Source organism: Ceratina calcarata, unplaced genomic scaffold (genome assembly GCF_001652005.2).
Source record: "Ceratina calcarata isolate Rehan_Ccalc_2016 unplaced genomic scaffold, ASM165200v1 scaffold165.2, whole genome shotgun sequence".
NCBI lineage: Eukaryota > Metazoa > Arthropoda > Insecta > Hymenoptera > Apidae > Ceratina > Ceratina calcarata.
In genome coordinates this window covers 283,921-299,402 of record NW_017137815.1, presented here as the reverse complement: position 1 = coordinate 299,402, position 15,482 = coordinate 283,921, and the positions used below count along the sequence as shown (strand labels likewise).

The 15,482-nt window shown below is 43.2% G+C and overlaps 3 protein-coding genes across 6 annotated transcripts in view; 2 read left to right on the top strand and 1 right to left on the bottom strand.

Annotated features, from left to right (window-relative positions):
* The first annotated feature begins 3,469 nt into the window (after positions 1 to 3,469).
* CPR18 (cuticular protein 18) lies at positions 3,470 to 4,258 on the top strand. The gene is made up of 2 exons (XM_018037342.2): positions 3,470 to 3,589; positions 3,821 to 4,258. The coding sequence occupies exons 1-2, from the start codon at positions 3,578 to 3,580 to the stop codon at positions 4,232 to 4,234; spliced, it is 426 nt and encodes a 141-aa protein (XP_017892831.1). The 5' UTR covers positions 3,470 to 3,577; the 3' UTR covers positions 4,235 to 4,258.
* Positions 4,259 to 4,534: 276 nt separating this feature from the next.
* Positions 4,535 to 7,775, bottom strand: CPR17 (cuticular protein 17). Of its 4 annotated transcripts, none has more exons than XM_026810661.1 (3): positions 7,516 to 7,775; positions 6,119 to 7,419; positions 4,535 to 5,403 (listed from the first exon to the last, which is right to left on the bottom strand). In XM_026810661.1, the coding sequence occupies exons 2-3, from the start codon at positions 6,128 to 6,130 to the stop codon at positions 4,942 to 4,944; spliced, it is 474 nt and encodes a 157-aa protein (XP_026666462.1). In that variant the 5' UTR covers positions 6,131 to 7,419; positions 7,516 to 7,775; the 3' UTR covers positions 4,535 to 4,941. The 4 variants fall into 4 exon arrangements, with proteins under 4 accessions (XP_026666462.1, XP_026666463.1, XP_017892894.1 ...); XM_026810662.1 differs by having other exon boundaries at positions 7,626 to 7,775; XM_018037405.2 differs by having other exon boundaries at positions 6,119 to 7,389; positions 7,626 to 7,775.
* A 124-nt stretch (positions 7,776 to 7,899) lies between these two features.
* ine (solute carrier family 6 member inebriated) overlaps positions 7,900 to 15,482 on the top strand; it is a 10,424-nt gene continuing 2,841 nt past the window's right edge. The window contains exons 1-9 of the mRNA XM_018037404.2: positions 7,900 to 8,560; positions 9,659 to 9,994; positions 10,063 to 10,486; positions 12,240 to 12,430; positions 13,572 to 13,706; positions 13,764 to 13,989; positions 14,067 to 14,334; positions 14,396 to 14,624; positions 14,870 to 14,982. Coding sequence (XP_017892893.1) covers positions 9,673 to 9,994; positions 10,063 to 10,486; positions 12,240 to 12,430; positions 13,572 to 13,706; positions 13,764 to 13,989; positions 14,067 to 14,334; positions 14,396 to 14,624; positions 14,870 to 14,982 — 1,908 coding nt within the window. The 5' untranslated portion in view covers positions 7,900 to 8,560; positions 9,659 to 9,672. The remainder of the gene's footprint in view (positions 8,561 to 9,658; positions 9,995 to 10,062; positions 10,487 to 12,239; positions 12,431 to 13,571; positions 13,707 to 13,763; positions 13,990 to 14,066; positions 14,335 to 14,395; positions 14,625 to 14,869; positions 14,983 to 15,482) is intronic.

Genomic DNA, 15,482 nt, shown 5'->3' with positions numbered 1-15,482 from the left:
CTCTGTAATTATCAGTTTTTCTAAAAGTTCATTGCTTCAAATATTGAACATAGCTTTTAATTAGATATCTTAGACCTCTGGCAGAGATCTTACGGCTCATACAACCCTAAAGAAGGACGTCCGCTAAATAAAAAAGATCCTTCTGAGGGACAATAGAAAAAAAAAGTAAAAGATTAGCGAGCTGTTTGAAGCGAACGGGAATTAACAATTCGAGTCATCTGCATGTTTCTCGGAATGATCCGTTCACCGATTCTTCTTTTGCCGTCGGTAACGCAGCAACCGCGACATCACGTATTGTTTATTAATTCGCAAAATTAAAAATTCATCCGCAGTTAATTTTAATTTAACGCAGTCTCGAAAATCTGATGCCGCAACTTTCCTTCCCCAACTTGGTAAATCCAATCAGAATCAAGTTTTTAATTGGCCCTCGCCCGGTTGCAAATTAAATTGTCCAGGCCCTTATCGCTAATTTATTGTTAGTTGAAAATCTCCGAGTTAATAAATATTTTATTCTTCGTTAAAAAGTTTTTATGCCGGGAGCGCTTCCTCTCAGTGACGATGAAGATGAAACTTCTGTATAAAGCAAGAATCTCTTTGCACGAGGAAGATCTATTTATAAGAAATAAGGGAGACCGAACAGAAAGAAGTTCGTTAAAAAGCTCGCTGCGAAACCTTCTCGGCGATCTGTACGACTAATCGAATAACGAGTCTTCCAATACACTTTCGTCGGTCGGAACATTTCTATTTGTAGGAGATCGAAATATCGGTGGTCGACTTTCTCATCGAGTATTTCAGAAACTGATCGGTGATGCATACTTACATACTTGCACGTACCGTCATCGAATCTCGGTTTCCAATTTGTATCTTTTAAAAGGAAACGCCCGATGAAAGCTTGCCTCATCACTACTCGTCCTACTTTTCTCCTAAGGAAAAAGGAGGGAACGAAGATACCTTTTGATCCAGTTCCGCGTTGCATCTCGCACGCCCACCCAAATTTATATTGTATAATCGAGAGGGAAAGAGAGCGGTAAGAGCGATTCACCGGTGCTGCTGGCGCGCACCGGTTATATCACCGCTGTTCTCAAAAGTGATAAGAGGCACGGACGATTTCTCATTGCCATAAGTTTATACATAAACTTATGCGAACGCGACGCGTTTTAAGTTGAAGGCGGTGGTCTCGTCTGCGCTCGAACGAGAGGAAGAGGACGGTGGATGGTGATAAATTATCATAACTCGTCTCCGTTCGCTACGCGCGTAACTTTCGTTTGAACCAGCTAAAGGGATCCACCTTGTCGTGAAAGTAAAAATGCATTTGGGTTAGCCCCGATGACCTTTCCCCGGGACTTACCAATTACGGGCCCGTTCTCGTCCCATTTATAAGTGTCGTTCCCGTAAAGGCAGTGTTCGAACAATACAATTTTCGGACGATCCTATTTTTCTTCTGTCGTCCTTGCTCTCGTCTAAATGGTATTGATGCATTGTACATTGTAATAAATCTCTATGGTCTTCTCGCCTCCGTTTACCCGCCTTTCAATTAAGCAATCATGCGGTGTAAAGGATGATCATCGTGCAGGTGCAGGATTCTCTTAATTATTCTCCCTTTTTCTCAAAGGACAGGCACGCGTTGCGTAACGTTATGTAACGAAACTTGCAAGCCGCGTACGACTTGCAAGTATTCCGACGCGTATACGTAGATACGTGTATTTCAAGAGCGTTCAATCTTTAAGGATTTGCAATTTCGAAACTGGGCGAGCTGCGAAACTCGCGACAGTTGTCGATCATAAATTTAATCTCCATCGTTTATGGGAAATTTTAAACATAAAAAGGAAAACACGGCAGCTTATATAAAATCATGTAAAGCGACGCGAACAATAAAATATAATAATCTATATCTTGAAACAAACCGAGCGTTCTCTCTTTCTTTGAAATTGATGAGAGTCTACGATCTATTCGAGGAAACTTTCTATCCGGGGAATACCGGCACTCTTCTGATCTTCTCTCGACCATAAAATTTGACCTGTCCCTTTTTTAACGCGGCGACGAAAAAGAAGGTTGTGTGCCACTTTCCAACCTTCGAACCCGCTCATCTTCCCACGGAATCGTCCTGAATCATCGCGAACTTGAAGAGAGATACGCGGCGTGCGTAATCTACGAGCATAATCTCTGCGGGCCTCGGATTATACAATACGTGGCGTAATTTCTCTTAACGCTGGCTCGGACGCGGACACGAAAACTGGACAATTTAAATGAATATCGTCCCCGAACCGTGAGAAGAGATAAGCTTTATCACCTCCATTATTACTCGAGTAACAATTAAAGTACTGTCGCTTACCAGCTATTCTTTTAATTCCATCGTCCAGCTAATTTCTATCTATTAAAGCGGCAACGATATCAGACAACATCGGTATTTAATCTACCGTGTATTCGCTGGGCAAAGAGTTATTTTCGTAACAAAGTATTATCCATCGAGACTTAATGAGAATTTATTACAGTCGTAATTTAGTAAAAAGCTTGTCGCGACTTATGTAAATGTAATTAGATAATTAAGTATAAGATTAACTATCTGTTCCAAGGTTAACAAGCAAGGCTAATGACTCGCTGACATGGTTAGTTTCATCACCGGCAGACTCGTCGGAATTTAGTAATCACCGGGTCTACGAACGTCATTGCAATTATTATATTTGCAATCGGGATACGCAATCGGAAATTAACATAAGTTCATCAGGTCGATTATTTTATCACGCGTTATTGGTTGTTAATTACCATGTATCAATATCGAGGAACGGTGAAAGTAATTTCACTTGTTACACGCGTTTAATAAGAGTGGAACAGGGAAAAGAGAGCGGAATGAATAAAGAAGACGGGGGCGAGATGTACGGGGCAAATTACAAAATTATTATTAAAAACGGGTTACGTGCGTCGGGACGCGGGTACACGGTTATTAATAAATAATCCCGCCGTCGCGTCGCGTGAACAATTATTTATGGCGAACGGTAATTAAAACGCCTCTGGCCGCTCTCGATTCTCTTTTATCCTTTCCCGCTTTCAGTCCATTCTGTTTTGTTCCTTCGATAGATTTCCATTTGTTACAAATAAAATAATTGAAACGCAATTTATTAATAGAATAAAAATATCATCGAAGGATTTTTTGAATTAACACAGGGGTCGATTATTCTATTTGCGAAAGAGGACCACGAAGGAAGGGGTTAACGTTCGATCGTATATTTTAAAGGAAAAGTGTGAAAGCATGTTCCAACAAGGAGAGACGTTGACAAAACGGAGACGATCCATCCAGTTTGTCTGGATCATCCGCAAAAATTCGGTGTCCTGTTCAACGCCCAAAGTAAAAGGGAGTACAGGAGGGGTGGTGGGGGATTTAAAATGAGGCGGAGGACCAGAAATACCCGAATCTGCTGATGGATATATAAAGGGATCCTGGACACAGGCTAACCAGCCAGTTCGCGGTGAGACACTTGTCGAAGAGGAACCGGAATTCTACCTGTTCCACTTGATCCAGATTCAAGATCTCGATAACGAGGGACGAGGAAGAAATTTAATTGGACTAAGCCATATCGAAATGATCCGATCGGTGAGTTCTTATCTTTTGGGAGTGCGAAGAACGAGAGTTTTACGTAATTGTACGATGCATCGGTTATGTAATGTTATCTAAATGGCCCGGACGTTCGACGACCATGTATGGTACGCCAAAGACATTCACACGTACCGCAGCTTTTCTAACCATGATTTTAATTCTGGAAAACTGGAAACCCGTCGCAATTCTCCTAATGTTACATTAGCTAAATCAGTGTTTCGATTGCAGACAATCATAATTCTATCTGGCCTGCTGTCGTGCAGCCTCGCCCTGCCTCCGGGCATCTACGCCCCCATAGCGGCAGGTCCTATACCGACCACCCCTATTCCCATTCTCAGACAAAGCGCTGAAGGTCCCAACCCGGATGGAAGTTACAGTTTCAGTTATGAAACGGCCAACGGAATACAGGCGCAAGAAATCGGATACTTGAAGTACGCCGGGACTCAAGCGGAGGCCAACGAGGCCCAAGGTAGTTACAGCTACACGGCGCCCAACGGAGAGCTCGTACAGGTGACCTACGTGGCGAACGAGAATGGCTTTCAACCGCAGGGAAGCCATATTCCACCCATACCGCCACAGATTCTGAAGGCTTTGGAGTACATCGCCCAGCATCCGGAGGAGAATAACATTGGCAGGCAGTGACGAAAATAAGCTAGTTATATACTGAACGAGCAAACCATTGATTAAAAGATTTATCTATCATGTACATAAATATATTCCAATAAAATGAAACTTTTATAAATTTAAAAACCAGATGCATTTTTCTCTACTTTACCTTAATACAATTTTTACCCACGTACACAATGCAACGATGAACTCATCAAATATGATTTTGTCAACTGATAATCCTGGTCCATATTAATTCTGGCCGCTTGTTCGTTAAGTATGATGTACTTTTTGTGTGAAAGTGTGAGAGGAACAAACAAGGAATCGAGGGGAACAATTTTAATAAAGGTACGTACACTATTTTTATTCGTGAGATCGTTTTATTCTTTACTAATCGCTTAATTTTCATTTACTTTGTTTAACGATCCAAGTGTAGAAAAAACTAGAGTATAAATTGTTAAGAACTCAAACTAAGTACGTTACAAACTACTAAGACCTTTACTTTAATCCTTATGCCAGACAGAATTGATAGGACGGTTTTCCGATATTTCGATAGATCATTATTACGATGTTCGATAAATTTAATAATAATTACATAATTAAGAAAAATTGTCTTAAACAAATATCACAAAATTTCAATTAGATACATCTTGTTCGATCGATCGGCGTTAAATTGCATCGTGTTTAGTAAATCTGGCGCAAGGATGAACGTTCTTGTAAAAAACGGATTCGAGATTGGAGTATCAGTTCCTCTGTCTTGGCTTCAGTTGTCTGTGGGTGCTGGCGGCTGGGATCGCGTTCTGTTGCCTCGGCAGTTCGTCTCTCTTCTCTTCCTCGGGTTCGGGGGTGGAGGGTTGCTTGGCGATCCAGTCCAGGGCCCTCTGGATCGCCGGCGGGATCGGCGGTGGCGTGGGTATGTGAGTGCCGGCCACTTGAGCTCCGAACTCGTCCGCCGTCCAACTAATGGCGATCGGAGTGCCGTCCGGAGCGTTGTACTGAACGGAACCTTGAATCAATTGAGTCTCCGACGGAGTGCCGGCGTACTTTCTACTTCCGGTTTCCCGTTGAACTATTCCACCCTCCGTTTCATACGTGAACGAGTAATGGCCGCGGTTATCGCCCAAATTTCGAGCCTCGCTCACGATCTTCTCCGGCTGGCGAAAGTATTCCTGACAATTAGCGATCGCTACCACTGCGAGGAGTACCTGCGAGTTCGAAAAAAATACGAGATTCAGGATTAAGAAGAATCTGCATTTTAATTAAACGACTCACGCCGAACGAGATCCAGCATGCGTAATTTATGGCTTATCGTTGTATACAAATTGGACTAAATATTATACGCGACTCTTGCATCAAACGACTGTTCTGGCCCTGACTGTAAAAGTCGATAAATCACCAGGCTTATGGCCGTAAATCCACCTTTCCCCGTGAAAGGTCAGAGCAAGACGAATGTGTAGGTAGTTGGGTCGCCACGATCATTATAATGGCAGCGAACGGTAAAAGAGTCGATCGCTTGACTCTCTCGTCGTCGAACATTTATACAAACAAACAACTTCGTCGCGCTTTCGATGGTCTTTGACAATTTGTTCTTTTAGTAATAATTCTGTTCTACCACTTAATTAAGAAACGGCAGGTACCATTAAAAAGTCATTATGTAATAGAACAATTCAAGTACTTTCTAGAATTAGCTGTGCAGCAATGAAATAATAAAAATGAAAATACACAACGAACATTTTAAAAAATTTTGCTGTCGTAATAAATCTCGATCGAAGATGATACTAAAATATTGCAGAACGATGCAGCACCGTGAAATGACGAAACGAGCAAGTCGAATAGATGAATGAAAGTGAAAATCGACTGGTAACCGACTGTGACGCAATTTCGAAGAAGATGAGGATAAAAAGAAGGAGGACGACTTACCAGGTAACGCATATTGTCGAAACGTTCGAGTAACACGTGGTCGTCGAGAAAGTTGGCAGAAGAAAACAGAAGAATGAGACACGAGGCTGCGTCAGTGGGTATCAGACGAAGATGAGGAAGATCGACATGTAGATCCCTGGATCGTCTCTTGCGTGAAGTTCCCGAGCAACTCTTGAATCGTTGGGGGCACCGGCGACCTTTATACCGTCGCGCGGGGCCCAGTCCGAGTGCCTTTACATAACCCAACCCGAGAAAGTTTACAATATTTCGGGACCGGTAGCTTCCACTGTCTCTGCCTTCGGAATAATTTTCAACCCTTCGCCTGGTTTTTCGAACTCTGCCTATATTTTTGCCCCGATTTACGCAGGGGAACAAAAACGGTCACCTGTCCGAGCGACAGATCGAACACCGTCGAACAGTAATTGCACTCGCAATTCCGTGGGAATTGAACTGTACGTAATCGAAGTCCTTGACACGATGAACCTAACGCTCACGTACAGACACTTACATCTATCTAATCTACGCTGTTAGACGAGGTTTGACCAAGACGTGAAGGGAAAGGAAGCTGTCCCTTCTCGCAGGAAAAAGCGAGGATTACGTATACACAATTTCTGTCATTCAATATTTACAATGTACTTCTGGCGTCGAATTCTGTTTTAATAATCCTTTTACTACGCGTGGGTTTCGTCTGACTGATTTGCTTAACACAGTCGCAGCGATCCTCGATTCGTCCTCATTGCAAATTAACCAGTCGCATTATTTGCAGAAGGATCTTTCAACAATGTTAAATTTATATCACGCGGCAGTGACGATAATTATTATTATGTAATTTTCCTATCTGTTCGGGAATAATCGTTGATTTAAAAGGATGTAAATGTACCTATCTAATTCAATAACTTAAACACGAGGTTAATAACATCTTACTTTCTAAGTTGCAGTGCAACTCTTCTCAACTTTGCTGTTAGAACGTTGTGAAACGCGAATAGGTATAAGCTCGACTAAAATTCTTATGCAACCTCTCTAAACTTATAATTAGATAACGTTGAATTTATATATACATTTATGGGATGAGATCTTGTTACTGATGAATTAAATCGACTGATTTGACTTTTAATATCAATTCTCCATACTTATACTCAATTTACATGAGATTGCTAGCATTGAGATTGGTCTGACTTCGACTCCGCTCGTCCCACTGATGCATGGCCCGACTCCGCAGTAGATTGGGTTGTCTGCACTCAGGCAGCGGCTGTAAGCTCTGTGATTGATACCTTGCAACCAGATAATAAAAGTTCTAGTATCTAAAATAATAATCGATATTATTTCTATCCTTTTTGTTTCTTTATATAATATTATTAGTTTTTATTTCTCAGAAGATAATCTTCTTCTTTTACCACCTCTACGCGTATGTATTTGATTAAATGTTTTAAGATTACGAGAATTTGCCCGAATACTAAAATCGTAGCAACGATTCCTCTAAAAAGTTATCAAGTTATCAAACAACTACCATCGATAATCTCACTTCGGTTACGTTGTCGGAAAACGATTTTCCTTAAAAAACGTCGAGCCTCGGAAGATCGCGCCAACTAAAGATAAAGATCGATGCTGATCGGTCCACCTCACCGGGGATCTATGGATCCCGACGGTAGTAGGGGGATCGACTGGATCCGAAACCGCACGAGCAATTCCGAGCGTTAACAAGCGCCAGGTCGGATCCGAAGTCCCAAGAAACTCCGAGGTGGGAATCGTTTGGATCGTTTAATCAGTAGTAAGCGCGATGTCCACGAGAAGGCACTGTTTATTAACAATTCTTCGCGATCTCGCCAGTTTTTAACAAATAAACAGAGAACCGTACGTTGCGGTTTCTTAAAATTTATTAAAAGACAAGGACGGAGTGCGTCGAACGATTTTCTCGGTGATACGAATATAAAAAGATAGTCGATGAGTCAAATGTAAAGCAGGAGTGCGTATACGATTATGGTAGCGAGCGATAGTGAGCGTACCGAGGCTGGTGACGCATTTCGCTGACAGAGAACGACGTCGCGAGTTTGTGTCACTGTCCACAGTACGATTAGTGGGTGCTGCTCAGTATCATTTTTTCTGGAATTGCACAAGATGTCATGATCGACTGAACTCCATCGGACATAATTTCGTGGAAAATGTAGAGAGATCTTAATTGTTCTCCGAGAATTAGATCTACGGTGTCTCTCGTATGGCGAATTAGCGTGCTCCAATCCTCGCGATTCTTCCTCACCGGTAGTTCTTTTTTGTTTCTCTTCATTCTCTGTGCTTTTAACAATTGTTAGTACGGGACGTGACAGTTCCACGTGGGCAGTTATCAGCGAGTTCCAGCGAGCCGATATGAACGGGCGTGCGTCGATGAGAAACTGTGGAGTCGGAGGAATGCGATCGACCCGGCCGAATCCCTCACCGATCTGACAGGTGCGTAACTCTGTTCGATAACACGTTATTCTCTCCTTCCTACAAATACATTTTTTGTATTCTCTCCGGTGCAGACGGGCTTTGTATTAAATCAGAGAAACGGATAGATATCGATGAAAAGACCCGCAAATATCGCGAACGTTACTTTTTTATAACAAAAACCAATAGATATCTTTTGCTTTTACGACCGTGATTATTCGATATTTTTTACGTTCGATGCTTCGTGATGAGCACGCGTGTAGATTGGTAAAGTTCAAGTTCATGAAACAGCCAATAACACTTTAACGAAATAACGTAAAACCTGATAGAGCCAGCGTATGAGCAAACCAATGTGTAATGACAATTTTAATTACCCCGCTATAGTAGTTAAAAACGTTTATGTACCGCGATAAATTCTCCAATTATCGTAAACAAGCAGTAATTGATAATTTATTAAAAAATTCCTAAGTAAATATGTCATTAAAAGTTAGTATATAAAAGCATCGTGGATTCGCGTCTGAACATCAGAAGACAGCAAGAATTATCAAGGCAAATAGCTACGTCGATTAAATAAAAAGTCCAAATTCATTTGAACGATTGGCAGTCTCGTTTAACGTCGAGTCAACATTTTTCACGCACAGGTATTTATAGACGAAAAACTTGCAACTAAAAATAAAATCGAATCGAATCTCTGCTAAATGAAGCGAGTATTTGCTAACGTAGCCGGCCACACGTTTCCTTACGATTGCGAGAAATTGCCGGAAGTTCGTGCGAGCATTCTCCATGAATTCCTCTCTTTCTCTCTCTCTCTCTCTCTCTCTCTTTTTCTCTCTTTGTATCCGTCTCACTTTTCTATTGCTTCCGTTTGTCTCGTATCCACCTCGTTTTTGACCGTCCATCTCTTTCCACATGACGACCTCTTCTTTTTCCTCTCTCGCGTCTCTTTCCAACTCCGGTTCTTCTTTTTATCTTTTTACATTCCTTCCTCTCTTCTCCGTCACGATTGCTCATTTACTTTCCGTTCCTCCTTCGCCCGATTTCTGTTTCCTTTTTACCTGAGCCTCTCTTCGTCATTTTCTCTGTCCTCCTTCGTTCTCAGACTCTCCCTCTCTGTTTCAGATCGCTATGCCATTATGAATGCCACGGAAGGCAACGTTAGCGTTAACAACGACAGTGGGAACGGTCATAAGACTCACGGTGGCGGCGGCGGCGGCGGCGGCGGTGGCGCGGTTCGTCTTCAAAACGTGATCGGCAAGCAAACGGCCAGCAGCGGCTGCGTGCGCAAAATGAGCACCATGCCCGAGGAGGAGGATACCTCGGACGACGTGGATGCTGACACGAGGAGCAGAACGCAGCGGCAACGGATGATCCATCAGGATGCCGACTCTGATTCCCAATCGGAAGAAAGAGGCCGTCTATTGAGCAGCGGCGACGCAAGAAAGATCGGCATCGCCGGTACGCTCGCTAACTCACACCGACACGGTCATTTATTTTGTTAATCGAAAATTAAAACGAATCGAAAGGTAAAAGGATACCGCGGCACGACAGCACAGGAAGCATCCACTCGCGGCTGCAGCCGTCGAAATCCGGCGAGCAGATCCTCCTGTCCGACGGTCGCATCCTGAGGGAAGTCCGAGACGTTCCGCAGAACGTCCGATCCTCGCGGCCGTCGCATCGTTGCTCCAGCGTCAGATCGGTCAAGTCCAACCCGACCATGGATGAGCATCATCATCATCTCGGCCACTATCAACATCCGTCGGCTGCTAGGTGGGCCTCGATCGTGTTCTCCGACGCGAACGGCCAGACTCAGGTGCGTCCGTTCCCGGATTCCGTCTCGATCAGGTCGTTGGCGTCTATCGGGATGGGATCGTCCGATGGGAGGAAGCTTACGATAAGACGGGTTCCTACGTCGCCCTCGGAATTACTTAACATGGTCCATCCGCCTCCGTAAGTGACGCATCTCGTTTCTGTATTACGTAACAGTCATCTCCATCGCGCGGATGTTTGTATATCGTTTGACGTTACTACCTTTACGCGTGAAAACATAAATCATCGCCCCGCGCGCATATGTACAAAAAGCACTTATAGGAGAAAGCGAGACTCGATCGACGACGTCGCACGGATAACGTCTCTGATATATCTTCGAAAGGCTTAAAAGTATTTAAAGCGATGTTAGATAAACTCGTTATCGAGGTGCGCCAATTCGCATCTGTCTGTTAACGATCAAATCAAACAGCAGATATCGTTTTCAAAGCCGCGTTTAGATCCACAAAACTGGAATTCGCGATGCACTCCGGTTCATTCGTGCGGCAAGACTTTAAGAATACGCGTAGGTGATAAGAGGATCTCGTATCAGCTCGTATCGCCTCGTTGAGCCGGTTTTTTACCAATCGGATATGTAGGCGCTAGAAAGATACCTACCTAGACACGATCAAACAAATCGCGTCGTAGTGCATTTCGCGGTTCCCGCAGTGAAATTGTTCCAGCTGGTTTATCGAATTTGATTTTTGGAAGGATGCCGAGCGCACGTACCACCGAACTGATCATCGCGAAGCGTGGTCTCGTGATCCACGTACCGCAATTCGAGCGTATTGTCCCCGAGACGTAAGTGGATAACGAGTGTACCGTACGTAAGACCGCGTTTTGTTACCACCAGGGTTTAAAAGACCCGGTAATCGTTGCCCCACATACGCAAATTTTCATTATGTCGCGCATCGTACGATTAATATTGTTGTCTTCTCTCAATATTAATTCAATCTAGAAACGTTGATAAAAATAGAGTACCGGAGATAAATTGAATCAAAGATAAGTAGGTGTAATTGGTACTGCGATAAGCATGGTTTGCAAATCGTAAATCGATCGATTTGTCACTCGCAATCTTCCCACAAACACTGCTATTAACAGTGACGACACGGTAAGCCAAATACGTACAAATTCTTTCACGTATGATTTACTCTCGGTCAAAGTTTATCGTACGCGAAATCGTGATCCCCTCCGGAACAGATCATTTCGCACCTTTTAATCAAGATCCTTATTGCATAACGCGTACATATACGGTGCGTATTTTAAGAATCGCACGAGACGTAACAACTTCATCACGGGATTTTTATTAGCCCCTAATTAGCCACTCGTCGACGTTACGCAAATTGTTAAATTAATCGCCTTTGCCGTCGGTTTCATATGCATTTTTTAAATAAATCACGTCTACGCTTTTTTGCCCACCGACACAAAAGCGGTAATGGACGCGCGCGTATGTATCGCGTAATGGAAGATGGAACTCGCGTTTCCATTTGAAATTTAATAATGAAGTATGCATGCACAGAGTTGCATATACGCATACGTAATAACTAATTGTTATTGCACTCGTCGCAACTCGTTATTTACGCATTGTTTTCGCGTTGCGAAACCGGACGGCCAGGCTCCGAGAAGAATTTGCACAGGTGCATCGTATTTATTTATTATCGAGCCCTGTCGATTGCCATAACTCTCGCTGACTGACATAGTTTCCCCGCGGACACCCTGACGGATAGCCGTCTGCCATCTGCCATCTGCCACCTACCTTGACAGATAGCGCTCACGCTCTGCGCGTTAATGTATCCTCGGACTGATAAGATAAATTTTAAAAAAGAAATCGTGCCGATTCTACTTTTTCAATATAGAATGTATATAGGGCGTCCGATGATTAATTGGTCGATTCTAGATCGTTGGAAGACGATCTGTCGGTGTGCACCAGCTTCGATGACGCGGACGCCGAGGATCCAGGAGATTACAGGCAACCGAGACGGCCTCACTGGGCCAACAAAGTACAATTTGTACTCGCCTGCATAAGCTACTCCGTCGGCCTAGGGAACGTTTGGAGATTCCCATATCTATGCTACAAAAGCGGCGGTGGTGAGCACTTTCTTAATTATGCAAACCGCATCACCGATCCTTCGTATCGAACGAAATCATGTCACCGGCTAGCTTTTGTCTGTCGTCGAATAGCGGGAACGGTTAATCAGGAATGGTACTTGACCGATTATTTCGACCGGTGTCATTGAAATCATTTTGCCCCAGTAAGTACATAGGTACGTGGAGTACACGTACACACGTTCCTACTAGAGAAGGTCATGTATCAAGTTCCGCGATTACGCCACGCATCCGGACCAAGTGCATGCTAAGTACTCGCGCGTTCAGAAATGAGACGAGGCCCCGCTGCTTTCAGACTTTAAAAATTGCCCGGAACGAGATACCCGGTCAGGTTACGGCTTTACGAGCCGGAAGAAGGCCCGTCCTTGTTCCATATGCCATTAAATCTCTCGCTATAAATAGAGATTAGTTTTAAACATTTTTACCGAAATTTCTTACTCTTCATTTAAAAGTTTATCAATCGCTAGTAGAATTTGTATTTACAATTAAGTATTCTACGAAGAATGAGTGGAGCAGAGTTTTGTAACAATCTGCTGGAAAACAGCTGAGAATACCAATTAACTGTGAGAAGATGCATAAACTCTTATCACCGACATACTAACGAATGAATGCGTGTCGCAACCGCGATCCAGGGCGTTCATATTTACTCCGAACTATCCGCTGTGGAAATGCAATTGCGAAACCTTCGCGAGCATCGTTTGACTGATTCGTCTTGGGCCGCCAACGAAGGCGATCGTTCCCGAATTAACTAAGCCGCGATCATCCTTTATTACGAATGAACAGCCACATCCAGCGACCTTGTTACTCTGCCCACGGTACATAGTAATGACGATTTAATAATGACCGCGAGTACCGTCACACGTACACGTGTACGTACATACGCTTACGTACACTCTCGCCCGCGTTACGAGTGTTTAATGCCAGTTTAAAGCTTTGATAAATCCACGTTGCGACTAGAATTACAATCGGGGCTACTGATTTAACGACGCCGGGAGAATCCCATTGTTGTATCGCGTGTTTTATCTCGCATCAGGCCTCATCCAATACAATTAGAGTCTTATTAGAGTTTCGGTTGAAACAGTTCCTTGCGATTAATCCATGCATTTTAATTAATCCGTTTCAGGTGTCTTCTTGATACCATACTTCTTGATATTAGTGGTATGCGGGGTACCGTTACTGTACATGGAACTCAGTATAGGTCAATTTACGAGAAGGGGACCTATCGGTGCTCTCGGGCAAATTTGTCCCTTGTTCAAGGGTAAGTTTATCTTATAGGATCTTCATAGAAACGATCGAAATATTTTTCTCTTCATAGGAGCCGGTCTGTCATCGGTAGTGATTTCCTTTCTAATGTCGACTTACCACAATGTGATTATCGCCTACGCGATATATTACTTCTTCGCCGCGTTTCGAGCCAGACAACCGTGGTCGGACTGCAACAACTCGTGGAACACCGTAGCCTGTTGGCTGCCAACTTATAGCGGGATCGAAAACAGAACCAGGCCCAACGCTTCGAGAACGCCATCCGAAGAATTTTTCGAGTAATTATCTTTTAAACACGAATTTAATCATATCCGAGTTATCGTTTCTCTATAGTTGTTCTCATTGTTCAATTCAGCAACAAAGTACTGCAGATCAGCAAAGGGATTGAGGAATCCGGAGCCCTCAGATGGGAACTGGCCGCCTGTTTGATCACAGCTTGGATTCTGGTTTACTTCTCGGTATGGAAGTCCATAAAATCATCGGCCCAAGTCAGATACCTGACTGCCACGCTTCCCTTTTTGTTGATCGTCGTGTTCCTGGCGCGGTCCCTCACTTTGGAGGGCGCGGAGAAGGGATTGAGGTTCTTTTTCCACCCCCGTTGGGAATTGTTAGGCGACGCCAAGGTGAGACACTATTTTCGTGCAATTTAAATAAACCTTCTTATTTGAATCGTCGTTGGGGCAGGTTTGGATAAACGCGGCCGCACAGATATTCAATTCCGTGGGCATAGCGTTCGGCTCGATGATCTGTTTCGCGAGTTACAACAAGTTCCACAACACCATCTTGGTAGACAGCGTGGCCGTCTCGTTGATAAATGCGTTCAGTAGTTTACTGGTAGGGATATTCTCGTTCGCTACCATCGGAAACATCGCTCTCGAGCAGAACATGTCGGTGGAAGCCGTGTTGACAGATGGTGAGTAACATCTAGCTGAAGCCTCCTTTCAACCTACTATGCACCACCAATTTTAATCGCCATTGTTGCAGTATAAAATAATTGATGTACGTAATAGAATCTAGTAAACGTAGTATAAAATTATCGCAGAACAGACGCGGTAGGTCTGTATCTGTAGAATAAAATAATTGAAGGATGTAAAACGATCGATTAAAGTATCCTCCTGCAATTTTATTATAGATAAAAATCTAAAATTTCCGTTAAAGGACCGGGCCTGGTATTCGTGGTATACCCACAAGCCTTAGCCAAGATGCCAGCCTCCCAAATTTGGGCCGTGTTATTCTTTTTCATGTTCGTCTGCCTCTCTTTGAACAGTCAGGTACGTACATCGTATCATTTCTATAATACGCGAACAATTGCATGCAAATTTAAGGATGTACTGGCTATACAGTCAATACCAAAAGTTTATGCACTTTAGAAATGCATTTTTTAAAAAGAAATCAGACGTCGGAAGAACATTGCTAACAATAAGCAACAAAAAAAAATTTTCGATTTTCCCGAGATTTTTCCAAGGGGTACCCCTTCAATTTCTTCCAAATTTTCGTTTTTTGCCAATAACTTCCAAACCGTTGAATCTACGGGAAAATTCCATCAGACCTTTCTTGTAGAGGACGACGAGATCTACAATTTCTGTATAAAATTTTCTTGGTAGCGTCAATAATTAACGAGTAATTTGCAAAAAACTGTTTTTTCGTTTTTCGTCCATAACTCTTTAAATATTAACGCTAGCGTAAAACTGTTATACAGAAATTGTAGATCTCGTCGTCCTCTACAAAAAAGGTCGTATGCAATTTTCCCGTATCTCGAACGGTTTAGGAG